Source organism: Colobus angolensis, unplaced genomic scaffold (genome assembly GCF_000951035.1).
Source record: "Colobus angolensis palliatus isolate OR3802 unplaced genomic scaffold, Cang.pa_1.0 Scaffold42, whole genome shotgun sequence".
Lineage (NCBI taxonomy): Eukaryota > Metazoa > Chordata > Mammalia > Primates > Cercopithecidae > Colobus > Colobus angolensis.
The window spans coordinates 1,065,009-1,082,356 of NW_012117599.1; the positions used below are offsets into that span (position 1 = coordinate 1,065,009).

A 17,348-nucleotide genomic window follows, 5' to 3' on the forward strand; every position below is an offset into this window, starting at 1 on the left:
GGCCCTTTGCTCCGCGGCGCCGTTTCCTGCAGGGGCTGCGCGGCTGCGAAGAACTTGCTCAATGCGCTGTGAAGGCGCCACGGTTCCTCTTTCGGCCGCGGGCTGCGCCGATGGTCCCGGGCGCCCGGCTTCGCGCCCCTGCCCCTTCCTTCTCTTCCCTTCTCTCTTTTCCTCTCCCGTCTCTCCGCCCACCCGCCGCAGCCCCGCAGGAGAGGGGTCGCTTCCCTGGGTCCTCTCCTGTCCCTTGTGTGTCCCCTTCTTGTCCCTCGGTCTGCAGAAGAGACGGGGCGGCGGGTGGGGAGCGCCGGGGGAAGAGGGCAAGAGCGCGAGCAGAGATGCCCGGCTTCGCGCTCGGCCGGAGCTGCGGGGCCACCCGGGCCCGCGCTCAGTCCCTCCGCGGTGTCTAGGGGTCGCCCGGGCTGGGGTCGCGTCATCCTCCGCCCGGCGCCGGCGTGGTGGGGCTTGCGCGATGCAGGACCCCCGAGGGCACGGGGAGTCCCAAGGCGCTGCGGGTCCAGTGTCCCTTTGTTTGCGGAGTCTTGGGTCAGTAAGGAGGGCTCCGCGGGCCCCAGGGGAGGACAACAGGTGCCGCTTGCGCCACCCGGGCCCCACTGGTGGGAGCCCGCACGCACGGCGGCGTCTCTGCCGACAGGCAACGCTAGAGCACAGGAGGGGTGGGAGATGGGGCTCGAGGACTTCACCCCACGGCAGAGCTCAGAGCCCAATCCAGGCCGTAGGGACCCGCCTGGGGCCTAGAACTTGGTGTGGCAGAGGTAGAAAGGGCCTCCAACAATCTGCCTTTACAGTTGGGAGACGTCACCTGGCACCTCTGAGCCTCTGTCCCGTAGGTGGAATGGGAACACCATCTGAGGGGCTCTCACTGTCACCACCAAATGTGGTCCAGACTCAGTGGGGAGGGACAGCCCCATCCTGGAATTGGGGCTTTTAGGACATCCCAGAGCCTGGTAAGAGCGACAGGGAGAGTGGGGCTTGGAAGTTGGCCGCCTCACATTCAGTGTCCCCCGCACCTCCTTCCCCTTCTGTACCCTCTGGTGGCTCTCTCTGGTGGCCTCAGCTGCTCCCAGACCCTGTCTCTCTCGCCCTCCCCCAAGCTGAAGTACTGAGGCCGGGTTGTGGCTTGAGCTGCACCTGTGCCCTGGTAGGGAGTGGGGGTCCCAGGCCCATCGCATTTCTCCTCATTGCTGGCTCCAGCTCAGCCCCTGGCAGGCCCCCCGTCCCCAGACTCCTGGAGCAAGCTCCGCGGAGACTCGGCCTGGCCGCCGCTCCCGGGCTGCCAAGTGGACCGGCCTTTCGCCGCTTCAAAGGCTGTCTTTGTTTCGCTCCAGCTCAAGCTCAGAGAAACTTAAGCCAACAACCTCAGCCGAGGGGGCGGGGCGGCGTCTGCTGGTTGTTATTGAGGCTGCTGTTACCATTATTGTGGTAATTGACGCACTGTTCCCAGTCGGTGACTTTTCATGAAAGGAAGTGTCACTTCCTTCCCATCACACCCAGGGTGAATGGGGCGGGCAGCAGAAAGATGGGGAGGGAGGGAGAGAAGGAAAGGGGTGTGTGCCTCCAGCAGACCCTTAAGCTTGAGAACTGTGTGACCATGTACTAGTCACTGCCCCTCTCTGGGCAACAGGGGTCTGTAAGTCCTGCACCCAGGAGGCTGTTGTTTCCGGAGCAGCTGCTGGGGAGCGAGGTGCCTTGGGGAGGGAGCAGGACAAGCAGGCCTCCGGTCTTCTCACTGAGCCTGGCTGTGGTTTGTGGGGGAAGCCTCCTTTCTCTTCTCGCTTTCTTCCGCTGAGAACATTGGGCACATTGAGTCTAGCACGCCCATCTTGTGGATGGGAAAGGGAGATACAGAAGCAGTGACCAATTTGGTAAGAGGTGCAGCCATGCGGTGCTAGAGCCCCTTGCCCCATCTGTCCTCTTGGCCTGCTCTCATCTCCTTCCAGCTTGATGTCTGGCAGGGCAGGGGGCCCGCTGACTTCCCCACATCCACCCACTGCCGGGCCCCATAGCTACCTTCTAGTCCTAGCTAAGCCCCATGAGACATCTTAAGTTTGTCTTCAGTGACTCTCGACCACCGCCCCACTGCCTTCACCTTCCTGCCTTTGCATACCCCAACTTCACCAGGTTGGCTGGGCCCTGGCCAGAGCTGGCCCCCACTCTGTCAGGTAACAGGGAGCAGTTTTTTAAAAGGAATATCAGTAGGTATCAACAGGTCTTTCCTCCTTCCTCAAGATTATGGAGATAACACCCCTTATTCAAAGACGGTGGGTCCTCCGGGCCCTCCCCCACCCAGGCCAGGAAGTTGATTCAGAGGGTGTGGGGGCCGTGCCCCCCCACGCCCCCGCTGCCCAGCTCTCTGAGCAGCCCCCTCCCATCCCTGAGCCTGGATGCCTTAGCAGTCAACAGACCTGCTCTTGGTAGCAGAGTGACCGGAGCGATATGCTGGGAAACTGCACATCTACTTGGGGAAAGGGGATGAGCTTGCACCCTCTGAGCACAGATAAGGAACTTGAGGTCTCCCTGCTCCTATTACAAAGAAAAAAATCTGTAGCTGTCAGGGATCAGCGTCTCTCAGGAGTCAGACTACCCTGGTTCTGAATCCCAGCTCTGCCATGGATAAGCTGCGTGGCCCCAGGCAAGTTAGTGAACCTCTCTGAGCCTCAGGCATTCTATCTGTTATATCTGGATGGCTGGGAAGATTCAGCAAAGCCGTGTTGCGTGAGATGCCCAGCCCACGCCAGCCAGGGCACTGATTTCAGTCGGTGGAGCATAGAACTTGAGAACAAGTAGGACCTGCGGAAGCACCCTCTACTGGAGGGAGTGGCAGATTAGCCTCTTCAGTGCTGGAGTGTTAGGATCTGGGAGTTGAGCTTGACTCAGACAGGAGCCATGGAGTCGGAAAGAAATCAGGAAGAGCCTCAGGCAATCCTGCCCAGCACCGTGCTGCACCCTCTCTCTGCCTAGTGAGGGACAGGGTCACTATGAGCCCAGGCTCGTCTTCTGGTGCAGCCACCTAGCCTGCCTTGGCCCTCTTCCCAGCAGTGAAATGAGGAAATTGCAGGGGGGCTTGTGGAGTGACCTACCATTGTCAGGGTTTTTCTAACACCATTTTCTAGCTGCACAAAACTCAAGGAACAAACTAGGAATAAACCTCCCCAAGAAAGCACAGGGGCTTTTTAAGAAGGAACTTCTGAGGACTGCAGAGGGAAACCTGAATTATGGAGACACATGGTCCTGAAAAGAAAGATGCAGTACTTGTAAAGGTATTATTTTTCCTCAGAGTAGTTTCTAAATTTAAATGCAATCAAAGCCCCAGTTGTGGGAGTTTTTTGTTTGTTTGTTTGTTTGTTTTGGAGACAGAGTCTCTGTCGCCCAGGCTGGAGTGCAGTGGCCTGATCTCAGCTCACTGCAGCCTCCACCTCCTGGGTTCAAGTGATTCTCCTGCCTCAGCCTCCCGAGTAGCTGGGATTATTGGTGTGCGCCACCATGCCCAGCTAATTTTTTGTATTTTTAGTAGAGACGAGGTTTCACCATGTTGGCCAGGATGGTCTCGATTTCTTAACCTTGTGATCTGCCCGCCTCGGCCTCCCAAATGTGTTTTTTTTAATTGTTTTATTTTGTTTTGTTTTAAGAGAATGTAACAGAATTATCCCAAAGTTCAGATGGAATATTTTAAAAAGACAAGTAATACTGGGCAACTTGCCCTCTGGATAGTAAGTTGTTTTATAAAGCTACAAAAAATGAAAACAGTGTGCACAGGTCCTAGCATTCCACCGTGGATGAAACAGAATAGAAAGTCCAGAAATAGTCCCACATGTGTTCCTTATAAGCATTGACATTGTGGGGAAAGTAGCATTTTACGCCATTGGGGGAGGAGGCCACTCACTGGGACCCCCTAACCAATGGGGAGAAAATATGGCTAGGATCCCTATTTCATCCTGTATACAGGAATAGATTCCAGATGTGTTACAAGTGAGTAATGAGACAGTAATCACCATCATCATCATTATTGCTTGCTGGATGGAGAAAGGTGAAGTCTGGATGACATTCTTGTGGAGAGCACTTTTCTTTTTTGCATTTGATCCCCCACTGCTGCTACAAATAAAACATGCAAGGCATTATGCCAGGAAGGCATCTGCACACAAGGCTGGGAACAAGGCAGCAGTGCGGTGGCTCGCAGCAGCAGCAGCTCTCGGGCAAGTGGGTTTCTCCTGCCTCTGTGGGCTGAGTGGGGCTGGGAGACGGGGCCTCCAGCTCCATAAGCCTTTTCCCTCCTCCGCAGAGCCAGGAGAGGGCCCACCCCACTGCACAGGTCCTGCCTGCCTGGCTGCCAGCTCTCTACCTCCCAGCGCAGGACCTGTGTGGCCCAACACCTACGGTGGTGGGTTTCAAGCTTATTTTTTTATAGCAGAACCCTTTTTACAAATGTAACCCTGATCTGTGAATGATCAGGGAAAGGGAGAGATTAGGGCAGCGAGGGACAAGACAGAGGGCACCCTGAAGACCAAGGGGGAGAGGACGCTCCCTTCTCGTTCATCTCATGCTGCGGAAATGGGGGTCCAAAGGCCTGCAACCCAGAGGGCCCTGGCAGGACAGAGCACCCACCCTGAGAAGGGCGACCGAGTTCATTTGGGGACTCGGCTGGACACAGAGATAGAATGTTTCCCTTTGTGGCTTAAGGCGACAGCTCCAATCCCTTTCCCATCTGGGGTTAAACGGCTCAAACTGATGACCTCCTTTCCAGGTAACACCAGCACCCGACTCCAGGAGATTTTCCCCCAGTGTGGTCCAGGCAGAGTTTGCAAACTCTGAACCACGCAGAAGGGACTAGGGCCCGTCTCGCCCTGTGGCTCGCAGCCTGGCTGCCCACTGGGATGCCCTGGGGAGCTTTAACCCTGCTGCCCCACCTTGGACCTTAAATCAGACTCTGAGGGTGGGGCCGGAGCACCAGCGTCTTTCAAAATGCTCCTCCAGGTGATTCTGATGGGCCCTGTCTAACCGCCGTATTTTTCTGAAGCCCAAGGGGCAGCGACTTGCCAGGGTCACATAGCAAGTCAGTGACTGAGAAGCCCCAGTCATACCAAGGAAGACGTGGAGAGGGTCCGTGGATGCCGAGGCTCTGGGGCTGCAGGAATGAGGGGAGGGGATGTGTGAGCCGAGGGTAGCAGGCAGCGGGAGAAGAGCCGGTGGAGGAGGTGCTCCCGGACCTGGAAGGTTTTGGGAATTCACGGATAGCTAGCAAAGAACTCAAGGATCTTCCTCTCCCATTTCACAGCAGGGAAGACTGAGGCACAGAGTCACAGAGGACTTGGTTGGAAAGGCATCAGTCTGGTGGGTCACTTGTTAGTACCCAGGATTTCTGGAGACTGGTGTGTCAGAAGCTAGCCCAAGAGGGTGGCCCTGGTCTCTTTCTCTTTGACAAGCCTTAGGATTGGTTTCTCTCCAGGCTTACTTGGACTCTTCATGAAGGCTTTGCAAATGTTGGTAACCACAGCAGCCACTGGACCAGAACCAGACCTTGATTTGAATCCTGGTCCGCCAGGGAGTCAATCGACTTACCCATAACCATTCTGGCTTCAGATTCCCCCTCTTTCAAATGGAATTCCTCCAGGACTGAGGGAGAGAATGTGCAGGCACACCTTGCTCTATCATGCTTTGCTTTATTGTACTTCACAGATAGTGCATCTTTTACTCATTGAAGGTTTGTGGCAACCCGGCATCGGCAAGTCTATCGATGCCATTTTTAACAGCATGCGCTCACTTTGTGTCTCCGTGTCACAGTTTGGTGATTCTTACAACACTTCAAACTTTTTCGTTATTGTATCTGTTACAGTGATCTGTGATCAGTGATCTTTGATGTTACTATTGTCATTGTTTTGGGGTACCATGAACCCCACCCACAAAGACAGTGAACTAAATCGATAAATGTTGGGTGTGCTCGTCCTCCACCTGCTCCATCAACCAGCATTCCCCATCTCTCTCCCTCTCTTTCTCTTCTGTGGCCTCCCTGTTGCCTAAGGCACAACAATATTGAAAGTGTGCCAATTAATCCTACAGTGAAAGGAAGAGTTACAGGTCTTTATCTTTAAATGAAAAACTAGAAATAATTAAGCTTAGTGAGGAGGGCAGGTTGAAAGCCCAGACAGGCTGAAAGCTAGGCCTCTTGCACTGGTTTGCCAAGTTGTGAATGCCAAGGAAAAGCTATTGAAGGAAATCAGAAGTGCTGTTCCAGTGAACACACATGGTAAGAAAGTGAAAAAGCCTTATTGCTGATAATGGAGAAAGTTTGAGAGGTCGGGATAGAAGATCCGACAAGCCATAATACTCCCTTAAGCCAAAGCCTAATCCAGACCAAGGCTCTGAATCTCCAATTCTGTGAAGGCTGAGAGAGGTGAGGAAGCTGCAGAAGAAAAGTCGGAAGCTAGCAGAGGTTGCGTCATGGGGTTTAAGGAAAAATGCCATCTCCATCACATAAAAGTGCAAGGTGAATCAACCAGGGCTGGTGTAGAAGCTGCCACAATTTATCCAGAAGATCCACCTAAGATCGTTGATGAAGGCGGCCACACTACCACAGATTTTCCATGTAGATGAAGCAGTTTTGTGTCAGAAAAAGACGTCATCTAGGACTTTCATAGCTAAGAAGTCAATGCATGGCTTCAAAAGACAGGCTGACTTGTTAGGGCTAATGCAGCTGGTGGCTTTAAGTTGAAGCCAATGCTCAGTTATCATTCCAAAAAAACCTAGAACCTTGAAGAATTATGTACTCACTCGGTTCTACAAATGAAATAACAAAGCCTGGATGACAGCACATCTGTTTATAACGTGGTTTACTGAGTATTTTAAGCCAACTGTTGAGACCTACTGCTCAGAATAAACATTCCTTTCAAAATATTACTGCTCATTGACAAGGCAACCGGTCACCCAAGAGGGCTGACGAAGATGTACCAGGAGCTGCCTGTTTTCATGCCTGCTAGCACAACATTTATTCTAGAGCCAAGGATCAAGGAGTCATTTCAAGTTTCCAGTCTTCTTATTGAAGAAATCCATTTTGTAAGGGCTATAGCTGCCATAGACAGTGATTCCTCTGATGGATCCGGGCAAAATACATTGAAAACCTCCAGAGAGCATTTAAGGAACATCTGTGATTTGTGGGAGGAGGTCAAAATATCCAAGCATTTGGAAGAAGTTGATTCCAACCTTCACGGATGACTTTGAGGGCTTCAGGACTTCAGTGGAGAAGTCACTGCAGATGCGGTGGAACCTGCAAGAGAACTAGAGTTAGAAGCAGAGCTTGAGAATGAGACTGAATTGCGGCAATCTCATGATCAAACTTGAGTGGATGAGGAGTTGTTTTGTATGGGTGGGCAAAGAAAGTGACTTTTTTTGGTTTTTGTTTTTTTCTTTCTTTCTTTCTTTCTTTCTTTCTTTTTTTTTTTTTTTGAGACAGAGTCCTGTTCCATCGCCCAGACTGGATGTACAGTGGAGCGATCTCAGCTCACTGCAGCCTCCGCCTCCTAGGTTCAAAGGATTCTCCTGCCTCAGCCTCCCAAGTCGCTGGGAGTACTGGGACCTGCCACCACACCCAGCTAACTTTTGTGTTTTTAGTAGAGACAGGGTTTCGCCATGTTGGCCAGGCTGGTCTCAAACTCCTGACCTCAGGTGATCCGCCCACCTCGGCCTCCCAAAGTGCTGGGATGACAGGCATAAGCCACTGTGCCCATCCTAAAGTGGCTTCTTGAGGTGGAATCTACTCCTGGCGGAGATGCTGTGAACATTGTCAAAATGACAACAAGGGATTTAGAATGTTACAGAAACTTAGTTGATAAAGCAGCAGCAGGGTTTGAGAGGATGGACATCAGTTTTGAAAGAAGTTTTGCTGTGGATAAAATGCTGTCAAAAACAGCATCACATGCATGTCATGGAAAAATCTTTCACGAAAGGAAGAGTTGCCAGGCACAGTGGCTCACGCCTGTAATCCCAACACTTTGGGAGGTCGAGGCGGACGGATCATGAGGTCAGGAGTTCGAGACCAGCCTGGCCAATATGGTGAAACCCTGTCTCTACTAAAAATACAAAAATTAGCCGGGCGTGGTGGCGGGCGCCTGTAGTTCCAGCTACTTGGGAGGCTGAGGCAGAAGAATCACTTGAACCCAGGAGGCAGAGATTGCAGTGAACCAAGATCACACCACTGTACTCCAGCCTGGGCGACAGAGCGAGATTCTGTCTAAAAAAAAAAGGCAGAGTTAATGGATGTGGCAAACTTCATTGTTGTCTTCTTTTAAGAAATTGCCACAGTCACCCCACCCCAAGAAACCACCACCCTGAGATCACTCAGCAGCCATCAACATGGAGGCAAGACATAAGAACACCTACCAAAGCAGGACCACTTTGGGTCGCCCTCTTGGGCGTGTCACCCTCTTAGCTTCTGACACACCAGTCTCCAGAAATCCTGGGTACTAACGAGTGACCCACCAGACTGATGCCTTTCCAGCCAAGTCCTCTGTGACTCTGTGCCTCAGTCTTCCCTGCTGTGAAATGGGAGAGGAAGATCCTAGAGTTCTTTGCTAGCCAAGGATTCTACCCCATGCCTCTGAGTACCAGTGGCCCCTGGCTTATGCTGGTTTGGGTTTCTTGTTCCTGAGGAGATTCTTTTTCTGTCTGGGATGGAAGGGAAATCTCATAGGTTCCTAACAATAAGGATGTCCTGGGAGGGAGTGAACCAATTCATACTTGATTAACAAAAAGACAAAGGACAGAAAGAAAAGGTTGTCAGAAGACGTGGGTTCCTGGTCTAGTGTCTGCTGCCAGCCTGCGGTGTGGCCCGAGGCAGTTTCCAATGGTTGTGGTTTTTGCAGTGGCAGAGGTGTTGCGTTTTTGCAGCCATCGGCACATGGTGGTTCTTAGTAAAATACAGCCCACGGCTTCTCCTGCCCACGACGCAGGGTTGCTGTGAGCCTTCCTCATTCCAGCTTGGCACCTGCAGTGTGGGGTATGGGCAGCCTCACCAAGCTACCAGGGAGCCCCAGGAGCCACAGGCAGTTCAGCCAGGATGGCTGTGAGTAGCCAAGGGCGACGGAGGAGCTGCCCATGGCCAGGGGCCGGAGGAGGCCACCCAGGGGAAGGCACTTGTCAGCAGAGACCTGAGGGGTCACCAGGACCCTTGCAGGTGAGGGGAGCATGTAGCCTAATTAGGGCAGTTAGAACTCTGCAGATGCTCGGGAAGGTCAGATGTTCCCGAATATTCCCAGGGGAACTACTACCCAGGGACCCCTGTGTTGCTTTGGGACCACAGCCATGGGATCCTTTAGCTCTCCAGTGAGACTGAGGTGCTTCTCAACTCTGTGTCTCAGCATGGGGCAGATTTTGGAGACAGGATTTTCCCAAGCGCCATAGCCCAACCCCGGCCTCCTGTGACTTGACCTCAAGGTAGTTTTGCATTGCCTTCGAAGATGTGGGGAGATAGCTGGAGCAGAGGAAAGAAAAGGGGCAGGTGTGGAGCGGATGCAGTGGGCCGTGGGGGAGTGGGGAGGAGGGTCTCTGTGTGTGTGTGTGTGTGTGTGTGTGTACCCTGTGTGCAGCCAGGGACACACCCCTTCCTCTGGCCAATTCTTTTTTTTTTTTTTATGATAGAGACAGGGTCTCACTATGTTGGCCAGACAGGTCTCGAACTCCTGACATCAGGTGATCGCCTGCCTGGGCCTCCCAAAGTGCTGGGATCACAGGAGTGAGCCCCTGCACCGGCGCCCTCTGACGACTCTGACTGGGGATGGGGAGACTGCTCCTGTTCCTCCTGATTGCATCTCAGGTGCTCTCTCCCCACCCCTTCCTCCTTCCCTCTCTCCTTGCAGCAGCCCCTGTCAAAGGGAACAGGAAGCAGTCCGCCGAGGGTGACGCCCTAGATCCACCTGCATCCCCCAAACCTGCTGGCGAGCAGAACGGGAGCCAGAACCCCATCCCACTGGAGGTGAGTTGAGTCCCTCTGCTGACTCCCTGGGCGCTCTTCCCTGCCACCCTCACCTGTGTTCAGCCTCCAGGTGAACCTGGACACTCCCCAAGCTCTCAGGAAGCAGATACGTTCCTACCCTGGCCCTGTCCAGCAGCCAGGGGACTTACTTGTCTTCTGTGCCAGAGAGTTTCAATCTTGGTTTTTGTAGCAGACCCCTTTTTTCAAGTGAAGATGGCCCACCACCCTGATCCATAACACAGACAAAAGCTCCAGCCCGTGATGCAAAACCACATTCACATCCATTCATCCAGATGCATAACATGGGCATATAACGTCACTCGGTGAGACCAACAGGGCTGTTGCGATGAGCAGAGTCTGAAGGGGGCGCTGCAGGCAGCTTTTTCGGAGCACAGTTGGCCCCGGTTTTCATTCATTTTGGCCGTTTGCTTTGGTGGCACAGTCTGGAAAAGTATCCTGATTCATGCAGAAAAGTGTTTGCAAATGGCAGTCGTCTTTAGCAGCTTGCCGGGAATTCAGAGTAGAGGCTTGGAGGAGCAGATTGACTTGAGCAGCTGTGAGAGAGCCTTCCTTCTGAGGTCTGCACAGACCAGCCCAGGGCCCCGGCATGTTACGATTTCATGGGTGATATGTGAGTTCGTATGTTGTTTCTTCTCAGAGGTCTTTAATACCTTAAAAACACTGAACTATTACAGAAGTAATACCTTAAAAACACTGAACTATTACAGAAGCTATTTACAACTAACAAAAAAAGTAAAAACACTGAAATAAACTTGAATCAATTTTTTTTTTTTTTAGGCAGAGTCTCACTGTTACCCAGGCTGGAGGGCAGTGGCACAATCTTGGCTCACTGCAACCTCCACCTCCTGGGTTCAAACGATTCTTCTGCCTCAGCCTCCCGAGTAGCTGGGACTACAGGCATGCACTACCAGGCCTGGCTAATTTTTGTATTTTTAGTAGAGATGGGATTTCCCCATGTTGGCCAGGCTGGTCTCGAACTCCTGACCTTGGGTGATCTGCCCACCTCGGCCTCCCAAAGTGCTAGGATTATAGGCGTGAGCCACCATGCCCAGCTGGATCAAATATTTTGGGAACACATGGCTGTCTGTGCTGTCCTAGTCTAGATGGTTTATGTCCTGGAAGCTGTCTGTTCTCTGAGCAGGGTGTAGGCCCTGGGCTCTCTGCCCTGAGCTACTTGCTGGATGAACAGCATCAGCGGATATTGCCCCTCTGGGACCCGCAACCAAAAGTCCTGTGCCCCTGACAGCAGTGTGCAGTTGAAGCCCAGGGCTTCACCTCCCTGTGCTCAGCACGGCAGGCTGGGGACACAGAGGCCCGGGGAACGTGGGCCTGACAGAGCAACCCCACGGCACCGGAAAGCACCAAGCACCTTTGTTCCTTCAGCTTTTCCCTCGGCATTGGGGGTGGGGGAGAGGGCGGCGGGGAGTCCCGGGACACTGAGCCTGCCCTCCAGGAGCTCCTAGTCTGGCAGAGGAGCTGACACAAATATCAAGAACAAGACAGAGAAGTGACCCTGGCCTGGAGAAGGCCGGGGACTGCTCTTGTGGCCACCTCTGGAGCCAGCTGCTCTGGGGTGCCCAGCCTCTGGGGAGGTTCTGAACTCTAGCCCCTGCCCTAGGGCACCGAGCGCTGACACCTGCGCCTGCCGAACCCAGGAACAGTCACTCCCTCCCAGAACAGTGGCTAGGTGCAATCTGGGAAACTGGGGTTGGGGGCACGTACCTTATTCCTCCTGCAGCCAGTGGTTTCTGCACATCCCCAGCAGCCAGCCACCAACTGGGGCCCATCCCAATGCCTCCTGTTCTCTCCCCAGGACTCCCCCGAGGCAGGCGGGGAGCGGGAGGAGGAGCAGGAGCGGGAGGAGGAGCAGGCCTTCCTGGTCAGCCTCTACAAGTTCATGAAGGAGCGACACACGCCCATCGAGAGGGTGCCCCATCTCGGCTTCAAGCAGAGTGCGTCCCTGGGGTGCAGGCAGGGAGGGGGGCCCAGCAGGGAACCCCGCCCAGGCAGGGCATCGGGCAGGCACTCCCACTCTGGGTGACCCAGGTTGCAGATAGAAAGGAGGCCTCCCTCCAGGCTGCCACTGGGCCAGCGGTGCACAGGCCACAGCCTGCCCATCTACTGCAGTGGCCCTGGCTGGGTGTGTGCTGGTCTGTGCCCGCGTGTCAGGGCACTAGGAAGGGGTGGCTGCCCCACCTCCCACAGAGGCTGATGGCCGGCCTGCCCCTCTCTCCCCAGTAAACCTGTGGAAGATCTACAAGGCAGTGGAGAAGCTGGGGGCCTATGAGCTGGTAAGGAAGGCACCCCCAGTCCTTGCCAAACTGCATCTCCCTGGGGTGAGCCAGTAGCGCTGTCCTTGCCTCTGGACGGGAAGAGCCAGGATCCCCAGTCCTGCCCCTTCCTCCCCGCCTGCCCCGCTGGTTCTCTGCTGCTCAAAGCAGCTTTTCAGCCTTCCCCAGCTGTTCTGGCCGCCCCGTGTTGGAAAAACTGCTTGGGCCAGCAGTCCGTGGCCCTGGGAGGGAGTCAGCCGGCCGCGGTCGGAGCCGCAGAGCAGCTGCCACACCGCGGTCCTTCGAGTCCCGGCGAGGGCAGCCAGAGCCGCAAGGACCCCGCCGCCAGGGGGCGCTCGCCGGCCGCGCCCTCACCAGGTGCCCTTGCAGGTGACCGGGCGCCGCCTCTGGAAGAACGTGTACGACGAGCTGGGGGGCAGCCCGGGCAGCACCAGCGCGGCCACGTGCACGCGCCGCCACTACGAGAGGTGGGTGGGGCGGCCTGGGTGCTGGACGCCGCCTGCCCTGCGGGGCCTCGGCCGACCTCGCCGGGAGGGCTGGGTGGACTCTGCCCGGGGCGGGCGGGGTGTGCGCCGTCCTCAGCGCTGCGGGGACCCAGGCTGGCAGGGCGCAGCCACTGAGGGAGCTGAAGCTTCAGGGCGAGGAGGAGAGGGTCTTCCTCGGCGCCGGCGGGGAAAGGGGGGCTCAGAGGAGGCCACAGAGGCCCGTGGAGGGGATGGGCGCCGACCTCCTGGGGACATGCCCGGTTCCTCCCCAGGCTGGTTCTGCCGTATGTGCGGCACCTGAAGGGGGAGGATGACAAGCCGCTGCCCACCTCCAAGCCCAGGAAACAGTACAAGATGGCCAAGGAGAACAGGGGGGATGATGGGGCCACCGAACGGCCGAAGAAGGCCAAGGAGGAGCGGCACATGGACCAGGTAGGCCTGTGGCTGGCTGGGGCCACCCTGTCCCCTGCCTCTTGTAGCCCCCCCACCCCACAACTCCCTATGGCCACGGAGCTGTCTACTCAGAATACACAGAACATGCACCCAGGGCGGGACTTGCAGGGTTCCAGGTTCTCCACAGTGCACAAGTTCTGTACTTGTGCAAGTAGACTCTGAACTCCAGCCTGCACACCCCGACCAGGCCCTGCGTCCCGACCTGAGGCTGTGTCCGCTCAGAGGACAGGGCTCCTTTGGAAAATTCTACACAAAGGACTGCAAGGGCTAGCGGGGGACCTGGGCAGGCCCGAAAGTGCCGCCTCCTGCTCCTCGGGTCAGGATGCATGGCTCAGGCAGCCCTGGGGCATGGCTTTCTCTCATTCCAGATGATGCCAGGAAAGACCAAAGCAGATGTTGCTGACCCAGCACCGCTTCTTAGCCAGGAGCCCCCCAGGAACAGTACAGAACAGCAGGGCCCGGCCTCTGGGTCTTCTGTGTCCTTTGTGGGTGCCAGCGGCTGCCCTGAGGCCTACAAGCGGCTCCTATCCAGCTTCTACTGCAAGGGGACACACGGCATCATGTCACCACTGGCCAAAAAGAAGCTCCTGGCCCAGGTGAGCAAGGTGGAGGCCTTGCAGTGCCAGGAGGAGGGCTGTCGCCATGGGGCAGAGCCCCAGGCGTCCCCAGCTGTTCACCTCCCAGGGAGTCCCCAGCGCCCCAAAGGGCTGACTGAGAACTCCAGGCACCGGCTGACCCCTCAGGAGGGATTGCAGTCCACGGGTGGCAGCCTCAGGGAGGAGGCGCAGGCGGGCCCCTGCCCGGCAGCCCCCATCTTCACGGGCTGCTTCCACACCCATCCCACCGAGGTGCTGAAGCCTGTCAGCCAGCACCCCAGGGACTTCTTCTCCAGACTTAAAGATGGGGCGCTGTTGGGGCCTCCTGGCAAAGAGGGGCTGTCCGTGAAAGAGCCCCAGCTGGTGTGGGGCGGGGACGTCAACCGCCCTTCTGCATTCCACAAAGGCGGCTCCAGAAAGGGTATTCTCTACCCCAAGCCCAAAGCCTGCTGGGTGTCCCCCATGGCCAAGGTCCCAGCCGAGAGCCCCACGCTCCCGCCCACCTTCCCCGGAGGCACAGGCCTGGGCAGCAAGCGCAGCCTGGAGGAAGAGGGTGCTGCCCACAGTGGGAAGAGACTGCGGGCCGTGTCTCCCTTTCTTAAGGAGGCAGATGCCAAGAAATGTGGGGCCAAACCTGCGGGGTCCGGCCTGGTCTCCTGCCTTCTGGGCCCAGCCCTGGGGCCTGTGCCCCCAGAGGCCTATAGGGGCACCATGCTGCACTGCCCGCTGAACTTCACCGGCACCCCGGGCCCCTTGAAGGGCCAGGCTGCACTCCCCTTCAGCCCCCTGGTCATCCCAGCCTTCCCGGCCCACTTCCTGGCCACTGCAGGCCCCTCACCCATGGCCGCTGGCCTGATGCACTTCCCCCCCACGTCCTTCGACAGCGCTCTCCGCCACAGACTTTGCCCGGCCTCATCTGCCTGGCACGCACCACCAGTCACAACCTATGCAGCGCCCCACTTCTTCCACCTCAACACCAAGCTGTAGGCCAGCCCCTGGTGTTGCGTACACTGTGGAGTCGACTGGGGCCGACAGTGGGCAGGTGCTGCTGCTAGGGAGCTCTGGACTAGTGCCCGTTACCCAGGACACCCAGGCCATGCCCCTGGCTGGGCAGCCTGGCACAAGTGAAGGAGGCAGTGGGAAAACTGGGTTTATCTCAAGGCAGCAGCCTGAGCCCAGGAGCTGAGGACCCAGTTGTTACAAGGCCCTGGGAGAGGGTGGGCAGCTCCCACTGCCCCAGAGCAGAGCTCGAAGCACCCAGGTTGCCCACGGAAAATCCAATAAAAAGAAACCAATGTGAATCCACATAGGCCTGAGGTGTGCATGGTATGGGTCTTTGTAACGGCAGGCAGGGCGGGAGTGAGCTTGTGAGGGGGGCCAAGGAGGTGGACCTGAACACCACCACCCCTCAAGAGCGGGCCTAAAGCAAACCCCAGCCTCTGCCCATGTTTAGGCAGCCTCTGACATCCATCCTTGCCCTCAGTCTGGCTTCCTAGTTGAGCCTCAGGGAACACGTTGCCCTCCTCATTGTGCAGATGGGAATTGGAGACCCTGGGAGGGTCAGTGACTTGCCCAGGTTCCCCTGGCAGGAGGGGCAGAGGCGGGCTGCTCAGGCTGTGACTCCTCTGCTCTGAGCCGACCCCAGGCTGTTACCAGTGCCCCCCGGGGTTTGGGGGTGTGGCCAGGACGCCTGAGTTGGTCTGCCTTGGTGGTGGATGTAGATTTTCTGGGGCCTGTAGCTGAGCCCTGTCTGCAGCACCATCCCACTTGCCTGACCCACATGGACGGTCCAGAATGACCCCTGGATTGAAATCACAGGAGGTGCCTGGAGGGAAAGGGGAGCAAATGCACCGGTTTCAGCCTGGGTGTCTGCGTCAGTAACAAGTCCCTGCGGTGTCAGATGTGGTTGCCCCGGGGCTCATATGGAGCCCCTGTGGCCTGACGCCCTGCTTGCCGCAGGCCTGATGGGAGCAGGGCCTTGGCTCAGGAGGAGGGAGGGTGGGTTCTTTCCAGAGGCACCGTCCCCTCCCTCCACAAGCAGCCTGCACCCAAGCAGTTTCACATGTAGTCCTGGAAAAGGGGGGCCACTGCTGGCCAAGCAGAGGGTAGATGTTGGGGCACCAGGTGTGAGCAGGTCAGCAGGCGACACGCACCAATGGAACTTGCCGTGCCCGCTGGGCCTGGGATGCCGGGATGCTCATGATCTCCGGCCATGGGAGGGGCCCCCACAGTTTGCAGGTAGGGAGGCTGAGGCCAGGGATGGGCAGGGTCTTGCTTGCCCAAGGCCACCATTCACAATGACAGAACCCAGGCCAGGGAACGTGCAGCATGCTTGGCACCAGGGAGTGGGCGGCCAGGCCAAAAGTGCACCCTATCCAGCCCCTGCCACCTCCTTCAGGAGCAGCCTGTGGAGGGGAGCTCAGGCACCTTCCAAGTGAGGCCTGTGGCTGGTGGAGGGGCAGAGGGTGGTGGTCCCTGCTGTTGAGAGCACTCAGGCTTTGCAGGGGCATCTCCCAAACTTCCACCTCCTTCTTTCTGAGAGATGCCAAGATGCCAGCCTAAGCACCTGCAGTGACCCGCCCTGAGCTCCCACTGCCACATGCAGTCCTTCTCTCCGAGCTGCAGAGGCTCAGTGGATGATAAAGAATGGGAAGGGGCCGGGTGCAGTGGCTCACACCTGTAATCCCAGCACTTTGGGAGGCCAAGGCAGGCAGATCACCTGAGGTCAGGAGTTCGTGAACAGCCTGGCCAACACGGTGAAACTCTGTCTCTACAAAAAATACAAAAATTAGCGGGGCGTGGTGGCGGGCGCCTGTAATCCCAGCTACTTGGGAGGCTGAGGCAGGAGAATCACTTGAACTCGGGAGGTGGAGGTCGCAGTGAGCCAAGACTGCGCCCCTGCACTCCACCTTAGGCAACGAGCAAAACTCAAAAAAAAAAAAGGGTGGGGGGAGGGGGCTGAGTTCCGCCCACCCTCCAGGCCCTGGGTGCTGGGCCACAGACCACTGGGGTCAGATCCCCTGGATAGAAGGGGCCGGGTGCCTTCATCTGCAAAGCAACACTGGCCTGGCCCCAGCACAAAGACGGGCAGGACTTGAGCGCAAGTGGCTCAGCGCTGTGATCACGGCGCCCTCTGGAGGCCCATCTGGAGAATGCACCTCCCGTGGGGCGTCTGTCCCGGGCAGGTGGGCGCCCTGGGCAGGAGGCAGGGGACCCTGTTTTGGCACAGATGCTAGAGCCCGATGTAGTCGTGCTTCCAGGACACCCTCTGGGCCCAGTGCCCCACAGCCTGGTACTAACTGTAGCCGATTCTCAGAGGGCAGCGTCCCGGCTCACAACCGGCCTAAATGGCGGGTTCCCATCAGTGCCTCTGATTCCTCAGTGAACAGAGACTGAGGACAGGACCAGGGCTGGAAACCTGAGGTTGGGGGAGGAGGGGACGAGAATGAGTGATCTCAGACGGGAGCGCCCCCACGCCAGGGCAGTGCCCTGGGGCCTCTGGGAAGCACCAGGTTCCACCTGA

General features: G+C 56.8%; 1 protein-coding gene and 1 pseudogene across 3 annotated transcripts; both read left to right on the top strand.

Annotated features, from left to right (window-relative positions):
* The first annotated feature begins 6 nt into the window (after positions 1-6).
* Positions 7-1,397, top strand: LOC105522115 (annotated as a pseudogene). Its single transcript, XR_001003390.1, has one exon. The product of XR_001003390.1 is annotated as an uncharacterized LOC105522115 (transcript).
* On the top strand, positions 532-15,130 carry ARID5A (AT rich interactive domain 5A (MRF1-like)). 2 transcript variants are annotated; one of them, XM_011956519.1, is made up of 7 exons: positions 532-965; positions 9,864-9,979; positions 11,814-11,952; positions 12,239-12,291; positions 12,661-12,758; positions 13,049-13,208; positions 13,598-15,130. In XM_011956519.1, exons 3-7 carry the CDS (start codon positions 11,898-11,900, stop codon positions 14,810-14,812), a joined length of 1,581 nt encoding a protein of 526 aa, XP_011811909.1. In that variant the 5' UTR covers positions 532-965; positions 9,864-9,979; positions 11,814-11,897; the 3' UTR covers positions 14,813-15,130. The 2 variants fall into 2 exon arrangements, with proteins under 2 accessions (XP_011811909.1, XP_011811908.1); XM_011956518.1 differs by lacking the exon at positions 532-965 and having other exon boundaries at positions 9,584-9,979.
* The last annotated feature ends 2,218 nt before the right edge of the window (positions 15,131-17,348 follow it).